We start from the raw sequence: 18,381 nt of genomic DNA, 5'->3' as shown, positions 1-18,381 counted from the left end.
TGAATTAGGGAGCGACATGATTAGGTCCTCATGGCAAAAGGGAAGTATCCCCTATTTTCCGTGCGGGTTAGTGCAAACCCTATGATTGGACTCATTCCCTCCACAGGAAAAAAATAAATAAATAAACCTGTGTGCCATTTCTGTCTTTCCATCCTGGGATGGAAGTGACTGCATGTATTTCTCGCACTCTGTGCCAAACCATGGAAGGCAGGAAGTAGGTTGTTCTAAATGGATGAAGGAGCTAAACGACTAACCTGCCGATCCTCAACAACAAGGGAATCACCACAACCACAACAACCTCCATCCCCTTGGTGAAGTTCACACCGATGTAGCATTGCACGCATGTGTGTAGAATGGCATCGGGGTGCACTCCACATGCAAATCAAGGATGTATTCAAGTTGAAACAGAAACGCAAAGAAGAGAAATCCCACACGCACTGTATGCCCTCTATTAGTTCAGCACAGTTAGGCAGAAAAAAAAAAAAAAAAAAAAAAATTCATTACATTTTTATTTTTTCCCCTCGAAGAACATTCACATAAAGAAGAGAAGGGGGAAACATAAACATATCATGATTTTTTTTTTTTTTTTTTTTTTTTTTAATTTTAAAAAAAAGAACTTTTCTATCGTCTTTCTACTTTCGTGGTAGCCATATGCGGATCTACCCCTTTAACTTTTTTTCTTGGGCGAACAAAATGGACAACTGGTGAATCCTTTATCGGATTGTCGCCGTACCGCATATGGTTAATTGATACCCTTGGGTAGTCGTTCCCACGAGCCTCAATCGAGAAGAGGGTTTTCCAACAAAGTTGGGGGGTGGGGGAGTAGAACGGTTGATATTTGAAAATGGTGTAACGACTCAAATGGATGGGGAAGAATTGGTGAAAAATTGCCACTGGTATTTAGCTACTTCTAAATGATGAAAAAGCAAGGGGTGAATAAGTAAGACTCAACTAATCGCCCCTTTTGGCCCCTTCATGCTTGAGTCTATATGTTTCTACCAATGCGTCAACCTTCCATTTACAACTGCCTTAGCACTTATGAGCAAAGCATTGGGGAGGGAGATAATGTAGGGAGAAGAATTGGAAGGATCATTTCCCCTTCTGTGTTTCCGGCTGGAGATTCATTTCCTTCCACTTTGTATCGTTTGGTTAACTCCCTTTTTTTGTCTGTTCCATCCTAGTACATTTTTTCGGTGGGGTCATCGTGGACCCTTCCCCAATATATACATAAATATATGTATCAGAATGTACATATGTGTTTGTGTGAATTGAACGGAACGGAACACTCTCCCCCCTTACGGGGCGTTCACAGTAATTCTCTCGTTTTGTTTTCCTAACGGTTGCCTAATGAATGGGGAGATATGTGGAATAGGGTTGGAACTTATGTTTGGCGAAATAGGAATAGCACGCTTTCTCCATTCTTCCATGTCAAATTGGACCTTCCTTGTATGAAAAGTGAAGGTTCTACACTTGACAATACCACCTGCGTTACACAACGGAATGGTTTGCGTGGTTTCATGGGGAGAGGTGTATTACAAATTAAGCTATTCTAGGGGTACATCACTGGACCCCTTTTTGGATCACCACTAATTCAGTTTTTTTTTTTTTTTTTTTTTTTTTTTTTTTTTTTCAAGAGGGTATAGTTGTTCCTTCGTTGTAATCTGCGAGCATTCATCTACATATATTTATATATATCATCGACACTTTTTTTTTTTTTTTTTTTTTTGTTCCGGCATGCGACGGTAAAGGTTACTTTTCCCCTGGGATCTGCAACGGTGAATGTATAAACAAAGGGATCCTGGCGCAGGCGGTGCATTTCCCCCGCAAGTTTTCCTGTAATTTATTTTAACCACTTCGCATTTTGTATGTTATCCTTTTCTGTGCCATTTTTTTTTTCTCTATGCCATTTCATAAGTTTGCTCTCTTCTCCCATTTTACTTCCTACATGTCGTCCTCTGTTCTACATGCCACTCCGTTAGAGGAAGGTTCCTTACTTTCTCCTTTTCCCTTTTCCCTTTTCCAGCGTTGTTCTGCGATGTAGAACGACACTCCCGCCTGAGTAGCGCCCATACGTACATACGTACATGCGTACCTATGCGTATCTATGCGTACCTATGCGTATCTATGCGTATCTATGCGTATCTATGCGTATCTATGCGTATCTATGCGTACCTGTGTGACGGCAAAGAACTCAGTTTAGCTTGACATGGGTGAATTTGTTCAGGCCCCCCCCCTGTTAGCACAGGAACTTTGCGGCGATAAGGACATACCACGAGTGTACGTAGCCAAACGCGCATGCAATACAAATAAGGGGGAAGGGCACAGTGGCTATACGATAGGCATGTGAACAAAGGAAGAAAAAAAAAAAAAAAAAAAAAAAAAAAAAAAAAAAAAAAACAACTATCAGTCGGAACGGAAAAGAGAACTATGCTCGTTTTGTTACGTCTTTGAATGCCATCCCAATGGTATCCCACGTCATCGAAGCGCAGCTATCTTGAGTTATTTTTTTTTTTTTTTTTTTTTTTTTTTTTTTTTTTTTTTTTTTTCGAATGTGATATAAAAAAAAAAGTGTAAGAGAGTAGAAAGCCTACGTACGCAAAAACTACACTTATATGCGCGTGAACATGCTCGTCTACGCATGCGTGTAGGTGTCACTCCTTTGTCTGTTTGTCCACAAGTTAATTTTTTTTTTTTTTACGAAAAAGTTATTTGCTATCGCCCCCCCCCCCTTGTGTGTCCTTTGTTGTGTATATGCGTCTTTTTCCGGCGAGCCCTATGTGACAAAGTTTGCACGGAGCAATTTCGCAGACTGTGGATTCGCCGAGAGGCGTTTTTTTTTTTTTTTTTTTTTTTTTTTTCCGCTCGATTTTTCCACCTTCCTTTTTTTAGGCGCACTGCTGCGCTGGCCAAGAACGAATCGGCAAAGTGGCCTCCATGCCAACCATGTGTTCGCAAGGATAGTGAATTTTTTTTTTTTTTTTCAGTTTTCCATAACGTCGACACATTCGAATTCGTATTGAGGACAAGGAGAAGTTTTGCTGCAATGGACAGAAACGCAATTCTATTTTTACAAAATGATTTTCACAGTGTATACAAACTTACACGCATGTCATTGGTTGTTTTGTTTTCCACATCCCTCCACTTTGTTGCCCTCCCCTTTTGGTCCTTCCTGTGTTAAAGCTAGCACTCGCTTGGGGCATGAAGGAAAATGGGGAATGCAATAAATAAACTAATTGGGCATTACAGTAATGTAGAAAAGAAGAAGAAGAGCGAGTACAAATTTGGGAAGGTGTTGGGCTGCGGATCCTTCGGGTGAGAGTTTACATGCGTCTATCTATGAGTTGTTACTGGTTTGCATTTGAGTGGTTACCAGTTTCCCCTTGAGTGGTTACTCGTTTGTATGTGAATGGTTACCTGTTTCCACTTGAGTGGTTACCTGTTTCCCCTTGAGTGGTTACTCGTTTGCATTTGAGTGGTTACTTGTTTCCCCTTGAGTGGCAACCCCCCATGCGCTCTGAAATTACACCTCCACAGAGTCGTGCGAGAATGCATCAACAGACAGACGAAGGAAGTGTATGCCGTGAAGATTATCAAAAAAAAAAGAAAACACACAAAAAATTTAAATTTTGAAAAAATGGTAAAAAATGAAATAAAATATCTCTCCGTAATGAGCCACGAAAACATTATCAAGTTCAAGGATTTCTTTGAGGACAAGCACAAGTTCTACATTATTTTGGAGAAGTGTGAGGGCGGCGAGTTGTTTTATACAGTGATTAAAAATAAGTGTCTACTGGAGAGTGAGTCCATCCAGATTGTACGTCAGGTGGGTCTTTGTTAATTGAGTTGCCAGTGTGAGGCTTTTTTTTTTTTTTTTTTTTTTTTTTTTTTTTTTTTTCTTTGAAAAAATTCTCTCTGACTTACTATCCACTTCATCTCCACCTCAGATTTGTTGTGCACTGGAGTATTTGCATTCCAGGAATATTATTCACCGGGACATTAAGGTAAAGCCAGAGGGGACACACACACCCCACATGCAGAAGTTACCCCAACGGAGGAGTTACCCCAACGGAGGAGTTACCCCAACGGAGGAGTTACCCCAACGGAGGAGTTACCCCAACGGAGGATTTTCCATTTCCCCCCCCGCAGGCAGAGAATTTCCTCTTTAAAAATAAAAACACGAAAAGCATCAAGTTAATAGACTTCGGAATGGCCAAGAAGGTGAGGGGCAAACCACCAGTTGTACGAGTGGATGATTTGCACTTGTGGACAGCGCGTTCCCTACTATTAGCATGCGCGCCTGAGAAGCCCCTCTTACTCTGCAAATTTATTTCCTCCCCCCTTTCCACAGGTGAACTGCGAATACCTGACCGAACTGTGCGGCTCCCCCCACTACATTTCGCCTGAACTGATCAGGTGAAAGGAGGAAAAAAAAAAAAAAAAAATAAAAAATAATAATAAATAAATAAATAAATAAATAAATAAATAATAAATGAACGAATAAATGAAGTCGAATATAGCACAATTTTTTAGTAGAAATAAGAGCACACAAAGAGATAACCTCGTGCAGTGCCAAACCACCTTCACACACGAACATATACACACACCTCCTACAGAAAGAAGTACACGATGTCGTCGGACATTTGGGCCCTGGGAGTTATGGTGTTCTTCATGCTGACTGGAAAATACCCATTTGAGGGGAAGAACACTCCCAAAGTTGTGGTAACCAAGGGGGAGAGAAAACAAATGATTGCCCAGCTAGTTAAGCGAAAAATAAACGAACGGGCAAAAAGTAGTGACGACGAGGCGTTGACGTTAAGACGCATATCAGCATTGTTTCACCCCCCCCTCCATGTAATGTGCATGTCTCTCCTTTTCAAACATTCGCAGGACGAAATACTCAACAAAAATATAAACTGGAAGAGCAAAGAATTTTCCTCCCTTTCCGTTGAGGTTGGCATGGAGAGAGAGAGAGGGCCACGAAAAATAAAATAATAAAAAAAAACATGCACACACAGCGTTCTATTATTTTTTTTTTTTTTTTTTTTTCCCCATTTTAAGGCTGTGGATTTTTTAAAAAAGCTGTTGGAGAGAAATGAAAAGAAAAGACTCACGGCATTTCAAGGTTAGTCAATCGGAGGCGTGCAAATTGGCGGCCCGGACAGTTAAATAGACAACCGTCTGTGTAACTAATTCGACAATTCGGATGAACTAAAATCACACCTTTCTTTCCCTGCAGCGCTCAATCACCCGTGGATCAAGCCCCAAGTGGAGTAGCCCACCTTTTAGGAGCGTTGTGTGTGTGTGTGTGTTTTTTTTTTTTTTTTTTTTTTTTTTTTCTTATTCCCCCATTTGTTTTGTTTCCACTCCTAGCAGTCATGTACCCCCCACGTACCCCTACCTTATTGTGCGTCGCGTGAGGGACGACTCATTTTTGTTCTCCATTCGGTTTTCCATATTTGGTCGTCTATTTGTTTAACTCTTTCATTTTGGCTAGCTGTTTTTTTTTTTTTTTTTTTTTTTTTTTTTTTTTTTTTTTTTTGTTCCCTTCACTTCGTCCTAATTACAAGCAGCCTACTTTCTCAACATCTCATTTGTTTAATTCTTTCATTTTGGCTAGCTGCTTTTTTTTTTTTTTTTTATTAATTTTGGACTCTTTCACAATTGAAGAACTTTAGAAAATGGCCTCCTTCGCCAAGGTGGTTGTATCCAGCGGCATGTGCCTTCGTGCAACAAGGACACATAGACAGATATAAATATGCCTCTCCCCCCCCAGGAACTTCATACTTCTGATGAAGAATATGGCCATTCCAACATCACAGGGGGAGAAAAAATGTCCCACAGTTGGCTGGTAAAATTAATCAGAAAAAAAAGTTAATATTTAATTTAAAAGAAAAAAAAAAAATATATATATATTCTTTTGTAGTAATATAACTTTTGCACTTTGGTAGGGGGTATAGCGCAAAAAGGGGAAGGTAAAAAAAAGGGATTATATTTCCTACTTCACCTCACGACTTCTCCCCCCCGCTGAGGGTAAAAACATGCGTACAATAAAAAATGCGCCTCCAGGGGGATACACCTATTACGTGAAATCGATCTGTTAGTTCGAGGTTAGTGACACCGCAAAAACGGCGACACGTGACACACGACTCATGCGAGTGGAAACTCCTCCCTCCCCCCCCCCTAATGGCTCACTTGACGAAAATGTTGTTCCTCTTGCTCCTGAACTGGGCCACCCCCACCGTTGCCACGGTAGCCGAAGAGCCGCGGAAGAAGGAGTTCCTGTAGCGATCATCCTTCCCTTTGGTCGCGTCCACGGGCGCGCCACCTCCGAAACCGTTGAATTTCCTGTTGTTCCTCTTAGCAGGCTCAGCCATTTTTCTCTTCTCCTTAAAATGCTCAATGCTTAATTTAATACCGTTGCAGTAGAGGCCAAGATCCAATAAGAGTTTCTGGCTCTGTCGACAGTCGAGCTCAGCGATGGCATAGGAATAGTTTTCAGGTGCCTTTCCCTTGTCGTGGTTAAGAGAACTGAAAGAATTTGGGAAGAGTTTTTTGGGTGATCGTTGATATATGTCCACTTGTACGGCATGTCCATCGTTGTAATTTTTGAGTCGGTCGATAATGCAGTCATGAATTTTTTTCTTGTCCATGTTTTTGTGTATATTATGAATGATAATTTTCTTGTCGTTTGCGTTGATTTCTTGTTCTTCCGTTTCTTCCACTTCTTCCGTATCTTCTCCTTGGGTGTCCACATCGGTTTCACCTTCCTCGGTCGCCTTATCACCCTCCGCTTGCTTCTGCCCCTGTGCTTGTTTCGCTCCCTCTTGCACCTTCTGACTGCCACCTGCGGGAGTTCCACTTCCCCCAGGGGTGGTACTTGTGTTATTTTTCATCACTCTAAAAACCCAGCTGTTGGGGTCAACTTTGTTGATCTTTTCCTTTTCCTTTTTTTTTTTTTTTTTTCCATTTTCGTTAAGGGTTTTCTCTTCCTTAAGGATGCTTTCCATCTTTGGAATTTTCTCCTCACTGTCTACCTTCCACGCGTTGTTGCTTCCATCGCTTTTGTTTTTCTTTGCCTTCTTCACGTCAGCTGTTGGATCTGCTTTGGAAGTAACATGGTCCTTCGCATCCCCGTCCTTTTCGATGCTCTTCTTTTCCGTACACATAGCCGCGGGGGTTGTAGATGCTCCTGTGTTATCGGCCTTCTCTTTGACCCCTTCCTTTTTACCACCATCTGGAGAGGCAATCTGTTCCTTTCTGGCCGACACATCCTTTGTTACCTGGGCTTGGATGCCTCCCTCCCCTGCTATATTTCCTACACCTTTTCCATTTCTGTTCCTTGGGTCGATATCCTCATCTCCGCTATTCAGTTTGTTGCTTGTCTTTATGGTGGTATTGGTTCCGCTTGATTCAGGATCGTGATGTCCAATAACCTTCTTTAAAGGCTTGCCTATACCCTGTGTTCTTTTAAGCAATGATGCTTCATCCTTCTTAGAGTAGATACCTTTTTTTGCCCCTCGTTCGCTTTCTCTTCTCAGTTGGGCCATCTCCACGTCTGCTTCCGTCTCTATTTCTTCTTCTTCGTATGCTTCTTCCATATCTCCTTCAAACGGTTCTAGGTCTTGGTGCAAGTGCTTGTCGTCGTCCTCGTCAATATCCAATTCTGCATCTTCTTCTTCGTCCTCTTCTATATCATCTTCGTACCCCACATCTGGATAGTCGACTTCCTCTTCTTCATCCTGCTCGTTGTCGTTGTCGTTGTCATTGTCATTGTCGTTGTCGTCCCCGGGATGGAATCTGTTACCGGGGGTGCTGGTGCCATGCGCTTGTGAGTACTTTGCAAGGTGGTTCTTTCTCTCCGTAGATTTATTCATCATTGAGAAGGTGGGCACGGGTTGTTTGGCAATACTTCCATACGTGGCATGTCCAGGAGGGTAGTTTCCTTCATTCAGTTGTCCTTTAATGGTGGGCGCTTTTGCTTTATTCTCTTTTGTGGTACTAGTCTCAGTAGATATCAAAACGGGTTCTACATCTGCCTTCTTTACTGCTCCTTTTTTCAATCCGTCGGTTGTTCTGTTGTATGGGCCCTCTTTTAGACGACTACTACTTGGCGTGGCGGCACGGGATGCACAAGCAACAATTTCTTCTCCCACTTTGGGGATGCTTGTCTTCCCTCCAAGTGTAGAATTGATCTTGTTAACTTTAGGTTTCCTCTTTGTGCCATCTTCTTTTCCCTTTACATCTAAAACACGATTCCTTGTGATAGATTTCTCCCCCCTAGTAGCAAGAGGCGAATCTTCCAGCTGCTCATCCACTACATCAAGGTAGTAGTAATGCACAAAGTCTACGTCCACGTAGTACTGGCACACGGTGTACTTATGCAAATGTATATTCTGCACAAAGTAATAAAACAGGTTCGTATTTTTATTTTTTTTTATTTTCCCATGTATGTACAGGTAAATTTCGTCATGCAGGTTTATCACTTCGATGGAGTTTATGTGGACTGTACATTCGTTTATTCCTAATTGCTCATAATATTCTGATATCATTTTTTTATTTTTCATTTTTATCATATTTCCACTTCGTTCGCTACCTTCTACGTTGATTTGACTGAGGTTGAAAAATTTGTCTGCATCGCTCTGCTCGTCTTGGGGGTTCCCTTGCTGGAGGCTCCCTCCCCTGTTCCTACCAACTGCGTTCCCTGATGCGTCCACCTCACATGCAATTGCTTCCGCGCCACTTTCCTTCTTTCCTACCACCCCCTTCTGATGATTAAAGCTTAACAGCAAAACGGCGTTCTCCGCGTAGAAGTTGTGCATCATCGCCTTCTTCGTGTGAAGAACGTAGTAGTACTGGTAAATAAACATGTAGGCGATGTTGTAGGCACTTCCCGTGGTGGGATCCAAACTTGTGTTCTTAACCCCGGTGAGATGGTTACTGGGGTTGGATACTTGTGTTCTGTTGGCTGTCTCTACATTTGTGGATACATCATGTGGGTTGCTCAAATTGTTACCATCGATGGGTGTTTTTACTTCCTTTCGTGCGTTATTCTTCGTAAAACTCTGCACCTCCTTTGCGTTGTTGTATCCGTCTCGGTCGTTACTACTTCCCCTGGTGGTATCAACATTAGGTGCGTCCTTACGGAACGACAGATCTACTTCCTCCTCCTCCTCCTCCTCCTCATCCGCTTCGTCATCATCACCCACATCATCAACAACATTATCCATAACGTGGTCATCTTCATCATCATCATACTCATCATCGTTATCATCATCATCTTCTTCTTCTTCGTCGCCCCTCTGCGTCTGGTTCTGCTCCTTCACCACTTTCATTCCCATCTTGCCCACACCATCGTTGTTGTTGTTTCTCTCTTCGTTAATCATAATAAGCATGGGTTCTTTCTTTTGGTTACCCAGGGTGGATGGGTTCTCCAACCCGTTTTTTCCCCTTGGGGGTTCTCTCCTCAGCTGATGGTTCACGTTGTAAGTCTCCTGCCCCCCGGCCTCCCTGCCACCATTGCCATGGACACCACTGTGTGTTGTCCCATGCGTTGTTGCATGCTGATATTCACCAACAGTGCTATCGAAATAGTTTACCTTCTTCTGTCCAGACATGTTCATACATGAACCCCCGTCTCCTACACCGTAGTATCGATTCACATTTTTCTGAACACCCACGTTAATGTAATTCTCTCTATTGTTATCGTGGTTGTAGTTCTTGTAATTTCTGTTTCCATGAGTGAGTTCTGCATTACTACTGTTGTTCGTTCCATCGTGCATATTGCTTAGGTAGCCTTCATAATTTTGTCTGGCTTCCTTCTTTGGGTGAACATTGTACGTATTCTTGCTGTAGAATTTTCCGTGGTGGCTATTCCCGGAGTGTGTGTGCCCCCCACTGTTTGCTCCACTGTTTGCTCCACTATTCGCTCCACTGTTCGCTCCACTGTTGTTCACCCCATTGTTGATGTTCCCGTGCGCAGTATCCATGTGATACGTGTTCATGCCTCCAGTCGTCGCTCCGGTACCTCCACTGAGTAACTTCCCCTTCTCCATGTGGTATATATCATCATTGTAGCTTACCATGCTGCTACCGTTTTTGGGATCTGATCCGTTGGCACTGTTGGAAGGGACCATGCCCCCTCCATTAAAGTTACTTCTTCTCTTGTAATACATATTGGAACTATTGTTCATGTTAGCTGGATTATTCGTCGTATTTCCGTGGAAGATGCCACAGGCGTTGTCGCCTACGTGGTGGTGTCCCTGGTTGGAGTGGCTCCCTTGTGTATTCTGTTTTCCTTGGGGGTTCACAGAGCCGCTCCCTTGTCCAGCACACTGCTTCGCACTAGAATATTTATTTTTGTAAAAGAACAGGGGTAACTTATTCTTACTTTTGTTGTATTGCTTCGTGTCGGTGCCTCTGTAATTCATTTTTTCTGGTGGCATTAAATAGGGGGATGGTCAACCAGAACTCCTTAACACAGTTGAGCAAAAAAAAAAAAAAAAAAAAAAAAAAAAAAAAAATATATATATATATATATATATATATATATATAAATGTATGCATGTACAAACTCCCAACTACACAATGGTAATAACACGATAGGGTGTGTTTCTCCAGGGTGGGACGAGTAGTCTACTTCATTTCTCTCCTCCGCCTCCACGCGAGATGGGACATTCACAGGGATGTGAACAAAGGAGGGCAAAAAAAAAAAAAATGGAGGAGTAACAAAGGCAGTTATATAAAGGAGACGATAAAAGCGATTGATGAATGGAGTGATGGAAGCCGAGCGTGGTCCACGACTGTCGTTGGGATTGCTCAGGCATCAACGTTCCTCCTCCTCATACAAATTTGTGTCGTGCACGTTGGTTACTGCAGGGTTGGCTCTTATTCCCAACCTTTCGCTACATGATTTTGCAGAAACAGTTTTTCGCAAGCGTACACTCTGAGAGCGTGTTTGTGATGGTCGTGGCGATAGTCGCTACGATTTCCGTAAAGATATATTTTTTTTTTTATCGTTTTTGCCTCTGTTTTTTTAATTTTCCTCTTTTTTCTGTTGTTTTGGTTTTTGAGCTTTTATTTTCGTTTTGTTTCGTTTCCGTTTTGTTTCCGTTTCGTTTCCCTTTTTGTTTCTTTAGGGATTTTTTTTTTTTTTTTTTTTTTTATTCCGCTTCCATGCCTCAAGGGTTGTCGAGCGTAATAATAAGCGAGTGCAGTTTTCCTTGGCGCAAATTGGTAAGTGGGGAAATTTGCAAGAGTGGAGGCTTGGAAACAATGGAGCAGTAAAAATTTTCCTTTGGCTGGGAACGAGAGTTCGACGTGGTGATGGTGGTGCCTACCGTTGGGCTCATGAGCATGCGGGATAACGGGATGGGGGCGAGTGCCACTGCGCGTGTCATGCATATTTATTCAACAATTACATGCGGTATATAAACTGTTTGCCGTGATTTTTTTTTTTTTTTTTTTTTTTAACAGAAATTGCAAGGGGGGGGGGATGTGGCAAAGGAGGACCGAAGAAAGAATGGACTTCCTTTCACAGGTAATGTGTTTATAACCGGGCCTATCGAGGCCTATGATAGATCGTTATGACTTTTTTTTTTTTTCTTCCTTTCTTCGTAAAAATGTGGTGGTGGAGTTTCACCCATTTTGGTTTGTGGGAGCGCGTGACACACCATCTTTGTCGCGCATTGGCGGATTTCGCAAAAAAAAAAAAAAAAAAAAAAAAAAAAGGGTGGAAACGCCATCGCCCCGAGGGGGGGGGATGGGCATACAAGAGAAAGAAATATTATATGAATTATACGAATATGTGTGTACGCATGGTGCAGCCGCATGTTTTTTTTTTTTTCTTCTTCTTTCGCATTTTTCTTTTTTTTCCTTTTTCCCCATCATGTGTTTAACACTTCATCATGAGAGAAGTGACAAGTCACGCCACCCTTTTTTTTTTTTTTTTTTTTTTTTTTCCGTCACTCCCAGAATTGGTCATTTGGAATTTAGAAGAAAAAAAAAGCGTATTCTCTCCATTCAGGGGTGGTGAAAAAAAAAAAAAAAAAACTTCCTACCAAGTGGAGGTGATGGATTATGAAAAATGGGGGAATACAACTTGGTAGTGGTGTGCCATGTCGTTTTTTTTTTTTTTTTTTTTTTCTTTTTCCTCTGTACCACGTGAACGAACGCTTTAGGGAATCTGTTGAACGTTATTGTGGACGCATGTTTTGAGGGGTTACCCTGGAAATTTCATTTTGATGTTGCCACAGGAGCGCACGTAAGGATGTGGATAGGGAGATAAATGTATGCATATATAGACGTTTTGTTGTGGTTCTATATTACACCCTCTACTGGTGGAGGTAAATCACTCTCCCATGTGAAGGAGCGCCTGCGTGACGCGTCCTGCCACTTCACCTACAGGGAGAACAGAGCAGGTAAGGAATTCTTCCTTAATGCCCCCCCCCCAAAAAAAAAATAAAAATAAAAAATTCAAACTGCATAAACGAAACATACCCACTAGTGTGTTACGTACGATATGTGAATAGAAAATGATTAATGGAGTACCCTAACAAGTTAGAACGAATGAGGGGTATATTCTTTCACACCAATAGGGACCACTATACATTTGTATGGGAAAGCCATCCTTTTCAAATACTTCCACGAATACTGCCCCGAGGGAAAGGCATAACACGTACATATGTGTATGGCTCATTTTATTCGTCACCACATATTTAGGTGTACACGGAAAAGGGAAAAAAAAAAAAAAAAAATGCGATAGGACATTGCAGAAAGGTTATTCTCCCATTCTGTTACAATCTCTGCATTAGCACATGGAGTGATAACAGACTCCCTTTTCTTCCTTACATCCCATCTGTTACGCGTCCAAAGATTTGGCTTGACTATTTTTTTGGGTGAGCAACCTCTCATTCATCCTTCCTATGGGGGCATCCCCATGAGCGTGGTGGTGGTTCCAAAATAGGTGAACCCAATATAGTTATAACGCGGCTTCCGGGGGAGAAAGTGCAAAATAAATGGAAAGGAAAAAATTAAACAAATGTGAAGGGATGGGTACGCGGACGAGTAACCCCTGATTGATGACTCGCCTGACCATTCGATGCATGACTACCCGTTGTTCGCTTTCCCCCGTTGACGTGTCATCAGTTTTCATCTATGGTGTAACTTTCTTCTGCACCGGAAAAATCGTTTTTTTTTTTCCCCCCCCTGAAATTATCCCACTGGGTAAAATGGGCCATTGGCTATTTAAAAAAAAAAAAAAAAAAAAAAAAAAAAAAGGATGCATCCGGAGAGAGATACCATTTAATGGTGCGTCGTTTTCCTAGTGAAGGTCGAGCCGAGCGATTGAATAATTTTTCCATGTCCCCCTCCGGTTGAATTTATCTACTTCTTTGAATTACTCCATGTATCTCCCACCCCCCTCCCCTCCCTTCTAATTGGACCACATTTTATTTCACCCTCGTTTAGTGTGAATTTTTTCAATAGGATGTAGCTATGTGCTTTTTTTACTTATGTTAAATGAAGAGGCTCACACGGAACGAATAGATCACTTACTACCCCGTGCGTCACTCACAGGATGGAGCTCTTCCGGGAGGAGCGGGTGGCGGTGGAGCTGAACGCAGACATAAGTTACGCATGTACCCTGAATGGAAAATTGTACTTTGGGACTACCGATGGCAGAGTATTAAAATGGCGTATCGAGAAGAACCCAAAATGGGAACCAGGTGAAGGAGGGAATATTCCTAACATGCAGGTCCAGTTGGAGGAAAACTATTGTGTGAAGAAGAATCAGAAGGTAGAGAAGATTATCCTGGTAGAAAAAGAATCCATAATGATAATCCAAATAAATGATGGAATTTATTATGCCAAGGATTTTCAAGTGGAAAGTCTAACTCTTCTTTGTAAGGACGCGAACATATGCACAGTGAATGAGAAGAATAAAAGTGATTTATTGGTGTATAGCATGAAAAAAAAAAAAATAATTTTTTTCCATTTGGATAATGGAAAATATAAATCTGTCAAAGAACAATCGTTCAATGAATTCATAACATCCTTCCTGTGGGTGAGTGACTCCCTTTTCCTAACAGTCCAAAAGAGCTACTACCTTTTACGATTAAAAAAAAATGAAAAAATTACTCTCTATAGCCATGAGTATGAACAGACATATAAATACATAACCCTAATTAACGTGAATGAAATATTTATCGTATGTGATATGAACGTTGGAGTTTTCTACGATGTTGACACAACCATGCCATCTAGGAAAAACACAATTACCTTGGTGGATAATGTAAGAAAACTTATCTCCTTTCGTTTCTTTCTGTGCTCTCTGAACTCCAAAGGGGTAATCAATTTTTACAATGTAAATAATCAACAGCATGTCCAAACGATCTGCATGGATGAATACGTAGATGCCATTGTGAATTATGGTGATGTATGCAGTTCAATCATATGTTCCATGGTGCTTCTGGATCAGGAGGGGCATGACGGGGAGGGGGGTTACCTCGAGGGAGACTACTCCCCAGGAGAACACCCCAATGATCGCGCTCGCTATGAGTTGGACTTGGATGCAACACTCACAAACGTACACCAACGGAATCATCATAATCACCAACATGATGGTCCCCTTTGTAATTCCTCCCCAGTGGATTCAACAAAATTTACGAACCAAAGAGGCAACCCGAGCGCAGAAAACAACTACATCTACTTCTTCAATAAGAGCTCCATCCAGGTGGTCAGGTGTCAGGAGTTATTTGAATATCTTCCTAAGTGTATCCAACAGAACAGAATAGACAAAGGATTCCAACTCATAGACAACTACCTTTTCGATAATGATGTGGAAAGAATCAACACTCTCAATGAATACACTAAAGCATGTGCATATTATCTCTTCTCCAAAGCCAACTTTGCGCTAGCGTTTGTGCACTTTCAACGGGTCGACGTGAATTTTCTTTTCCTGTTATCCTTTTGGGAAATGTATCTCTCCAACAGAGGTGATGCAGAACACGATAACGTGGAATGTTCTACTCCAAAAAATGAACCACAGGAGGTGATCAGTAAACCTTTCAAATTTTGCGTACCCCACCTATGTAGTGTGGAAGAAATAATTGACAGAACTTTATCCTCACAGAGGAATAATGATGAGGGGAAGATGGAAAGTTTCTCAGAAAGAATTATGAGGGAGTCAGCGGAGGAAAAGGAAGAAGAGAAAAAAAAACTTTTAAAAATAGCGAACAATTGTTTAGTTAAATACTTGGTGATGAAAAGAAAGGAATTTGTTCTGGAGGAGGGCGGAATGATGGGTATGTACGAAGAGGAGCACACTGTTACAGAGATGAATGCACAAGCGCAAGGGTGTGACATGGAAATGCAATCAAGCGATGGTGCAACAACCCAGATTGGGAAAAGGAAAAACCTACTCCGATGTATAGACAATTTACTAATCAAACTGATGGTAATTAATGAATGGCCTGGATTCTCCGACTTCCTCATGAATACGCAAAACTTGCACATAGACATGGATGAGTGCATTCGATTTTTAAAGAAACATTCAAAGTTCGTGGAGACAGCGCTGATGTACATACGCATGAAGCGCTTTGAGGAGGCCATCCATATGTGTGCCACGTTTCTATGCGTCTACAATAGATGGCTCCACGCGGGGGAAGACCAACAAACGGGTGACCACCCATTGTACACGCATAGAAACACCGACCAACTGGATGAGGAATGGACAAGCTTTTTCCAGAAACAGAAATTTACAAAAAATGTAATTAAAGGAACAGCCTTGCATTCACTGTTAAAAGAAATGTACAACATCCTTATTGTATTGAACGATAGTATACATATGATGGATGTAGAGAAATGTGAAATTAAAGAATTGTTTGAAAATGCCTTCCCTTTTCTTATAAGATTTAACGAAAGCGCATTTTTTCACTTTATTGCTTCCAGAAACTTTCTTTTAAAACCAGAAGAGATTCTTAACATGTTCAAAAAAATGGAAAGGGATAAATTAAATATGAAAGAGAAAAAATACATGCAAAAATATATTACTACTTTTTTAAAATATGATAAAATGAATAAAGAGGTAAATACTGGTTTAGTTGAATTTTACCTGAACGATGTGGAAATGCCTGAACAAGTCAGGCAAAAAAAGATTTTACGATTTTTACGATCTAGCTATCCTTTGGATGTCACCCACTTGGCTCGGGTGGTACCTGAGGGGCAGTTCCCACTTGTGCAGGCGCTGCTCTTTGGTCGGATGGATCTCCACTAGTAAGTTTTCCAACAAGGAGGGCGAAACCACAACCACAATGACCACTAACAAATGATCACCATAACAATTTCGTTACTTGCTCCATTTCCCCTTTGCAGCGATAGCTTAGTCATCCTAACCCAAGAGAACCTGTGCATATGCGAGAAGTACTGTCTCTACCACAGCCTCCTCTTCAAGGACGCCGCTAAGAGGATGAGCAAGGAGGATCACGACAAGCTTTTTGCAAGTTTATACCATAATGAGAAGGAGGTCTACCAAGGTTTATATGGTCAAATGAGGAAGATAGCAGAGGAGCAGGAGGGATATAATGACAGGTACCAGAAGAATAAGCAGACCCGCATAAACAGAGGCAGCCAGGATAAAACAACAAAGAAGAAAAAACTAAATGACCCATTCATCAGTGATATGATGAGGAACTATCACAAGCAGGTCTACTTGGGCATGGAAAAGGGAGTACTAGCCAAACTGGAGAACCAAAGGAGAGGAGGAAAACACAGGAACAACCAATTCGATAGCGAGAAGGATGAAGGGACATCCAGCGAAAAAGGCGAATATGTCTTTATGTTGAATTTGATGGAGAGAGAAAGGGAAGATTCAAGTGATGATCATGTAAGTGAAGTTTATTACGATGATGGGGATGATAACTTTGTGAAAGATATTGACAGTAACCACAATTTGTCGTCCAATTCATGGACCGACGTGAGCACTGGCTCTGGTATGAGCACCGACTCAGAAGGGAGAACCTCCTCTGATGGGAAAATTTCCTCTAGTGTTGATGATGATGTGATGCGAAAAAAACAGAAAGGGAAGAAGCCCTCTGGTGGAAGTTCGGATTGGAATAGGAAAAACAGAGGGGGTGCTCCAAGTAGGAGGTCCTCCAAAAAAAAGGGGAAAAACACCAACAAAAGGAGCAAAATGAGGAAAGAAGACGAAGCAAAAAAAAAAGAGGAACCATTCGGCAGTAGGAAGCATAGGAATTTCGATGTAGACATGTTGGACTACTTCGACGTGTACCGAAGCGGAAAGAATAAATCCTGTGGTTTTTTCTTCCTCCTTGTGAAGGTATGCCTGGACAAATATAATGACCCAAACCTTGATGAGCAAAACAAGAAAACCTACAAGGAATACGTAATCCATATACTCAACAAATATGCTTATCATGGCGACTTTGAAAACGCATATATTCTTGAAATTATTCCAAGGGATTGGTCCCTGTCGGAGGTGCTTCACTTTCTCAGCTTAAAGTTAAAGAAGAAGACCAACCGGTACATGGACCTTCACCACTACCACAATTTAATCAAGGCGAACTACTTGAGTGCGTCGTACGAGCTCATTGAGGAGAAGGAACAGCGACTCCTCGTCAAGGATAAACTGTAAGCCACCTTTAGCGTGTGTGTGTGTATGTATGTACATGCACGTATATGTTTATGTGTGTGTGTATGTACATGCACGTATATGTTCATGTGTGTGTGCCTAGGAAGAAACCGTATATGGTATGGGCGAAGAGATGGCCTTCCCATTTGAGCAGCCAGTCTTATACCGCAATTCACATTTTCTCATTACGATTCCTACTAAAACTCGTTTTGCTCACTTCCCCTCACCCTCGTCGCAGAATCTGCCAGGTGTGCAAAGGCCCCATAGCGGAGAAACGTTTCGCTTACTTTTCAGCCAAAGTGGTTACCCACATGCAGTGTTTGGAGAAGTACGAGGAGGAAGTTTATCGATGAGAATATTCTCCCTAGGGGGAGAGAAGTATACGTCACGGAGACCGCGCAGGGACGGGTAACATGGTGAGAGAACAGCTGCCTTCAAAAGTAGTGTGGTATGTACCCCCCAATGCAGTTTTTTTTTTTTTTTTTTTTTTGTTCATATTTTTTGTTCATATATTTTTTTTTCTTTAACGCTATTTGGAATATTCTTTTCACCTGAACCGTTCATGCAAAAGAAAAAAAAAATTAGCTATATATATATATATATATTTATTTTTCTGAACTGGAAATAACACTTTCATTTTTTTTAGCTTGGTGGTGAATCCAGTGGGGGCGTTCCACTTTTTTTTTTTTTTTTTTTTTTTTTTTTGTCTTTTTCCGTGCGCTCGTTCTGCAAACACG

The 18,381-nt window shown here is 41.5% G+C and overlaps 3 protein-coding genes across 3 annotated transcripts; 2 read left to right on the top strand and 1 right to left on the bottom strand.

Moving 5' to 3' along the window:
- Positions 1-3,208: 3,208 nt before the first annotated feature.
- PKNH_1334400 (calcium-dependent protein kinase, putative) lies at positions 3,209-5,274 on the top strand (the record flags this gene model as incomplete). Its single annotated transcript, XM_039113547.1, has 9 exons — positions 3,209-3,312; positions 3,535-3,823; positions 3,945-4,001; positions 4,147-4,218; positions 4,349-4,413; positions 4,614-4,719; positions 4,888-4,950; positions 5,059-5,122; positions 5,237-5,274. The coding sequence occupies 9 exons, from the start codon at positions 3,209-3,211 to the stop codon at positions 5,272-5,274; spliced, it is 858 nt and encodes a 285-aa protein (XP_038969925.1).
- Positions 5,275-6,188: 914 nt separating this feature from the next.
- Positions 6,189-10,442, bottom strand: PKNH_1334300 (conserved Plasmodium protein, unknown function; the record flags this gene model as incomplete). The annotated part of the gene is made up of 1 exon (XM_002260738.1): positions 6,189-10,442. One exon carries the CDS (start codon positions 10,440-10,442, stop codon positions 6,189-6,191), a length of 4,254 nt encoding a protein of 1,417 aa, XP_002260774.1.
- A 3,131-nt stretch (positions 10,443-13,573) lies between these two features.
- PKNH_1334200 (vacuolar protein sorting-associated protein 3, putative) lies at positions 13,574-17,997 on the top strand (the record flags this gene model as incomplete). The annotated part of the gene is made up of 3 exons (XM_039113546.1): positions 13,574-16,269; positions 16,369-17,643; positions 17,883-17,997. 3 exons carry the CDS (start codon positions 13,574-13,576, stop codon positions 17,995-17,997), a joined length of 4,086 nt encoding a protein of 1,361 aa, XP_038969924.1.
- Between the last annotated feature and the right edge of the window lie 384 nt (positions 17,998-18,381).

This window comes from Plasmodium knowlesi (assembly GCF_000006355.2).
Source record: "Plasmodium knowlesi strain H genome assembly, chromosome: 13".
NCBI classification, from domain to species: domain Eukaryota; phylum Apicomplexa; class Aconoidasida; order Haemosporida; family Plasmodiidae; genus Plasmodium; species Plasmodium knowlesi.
The sequence above is the reverse complement of the archived record's forward strand: the minus strand, read 5'-3'. Positions and strand labels throughout refer to the sequence as shown.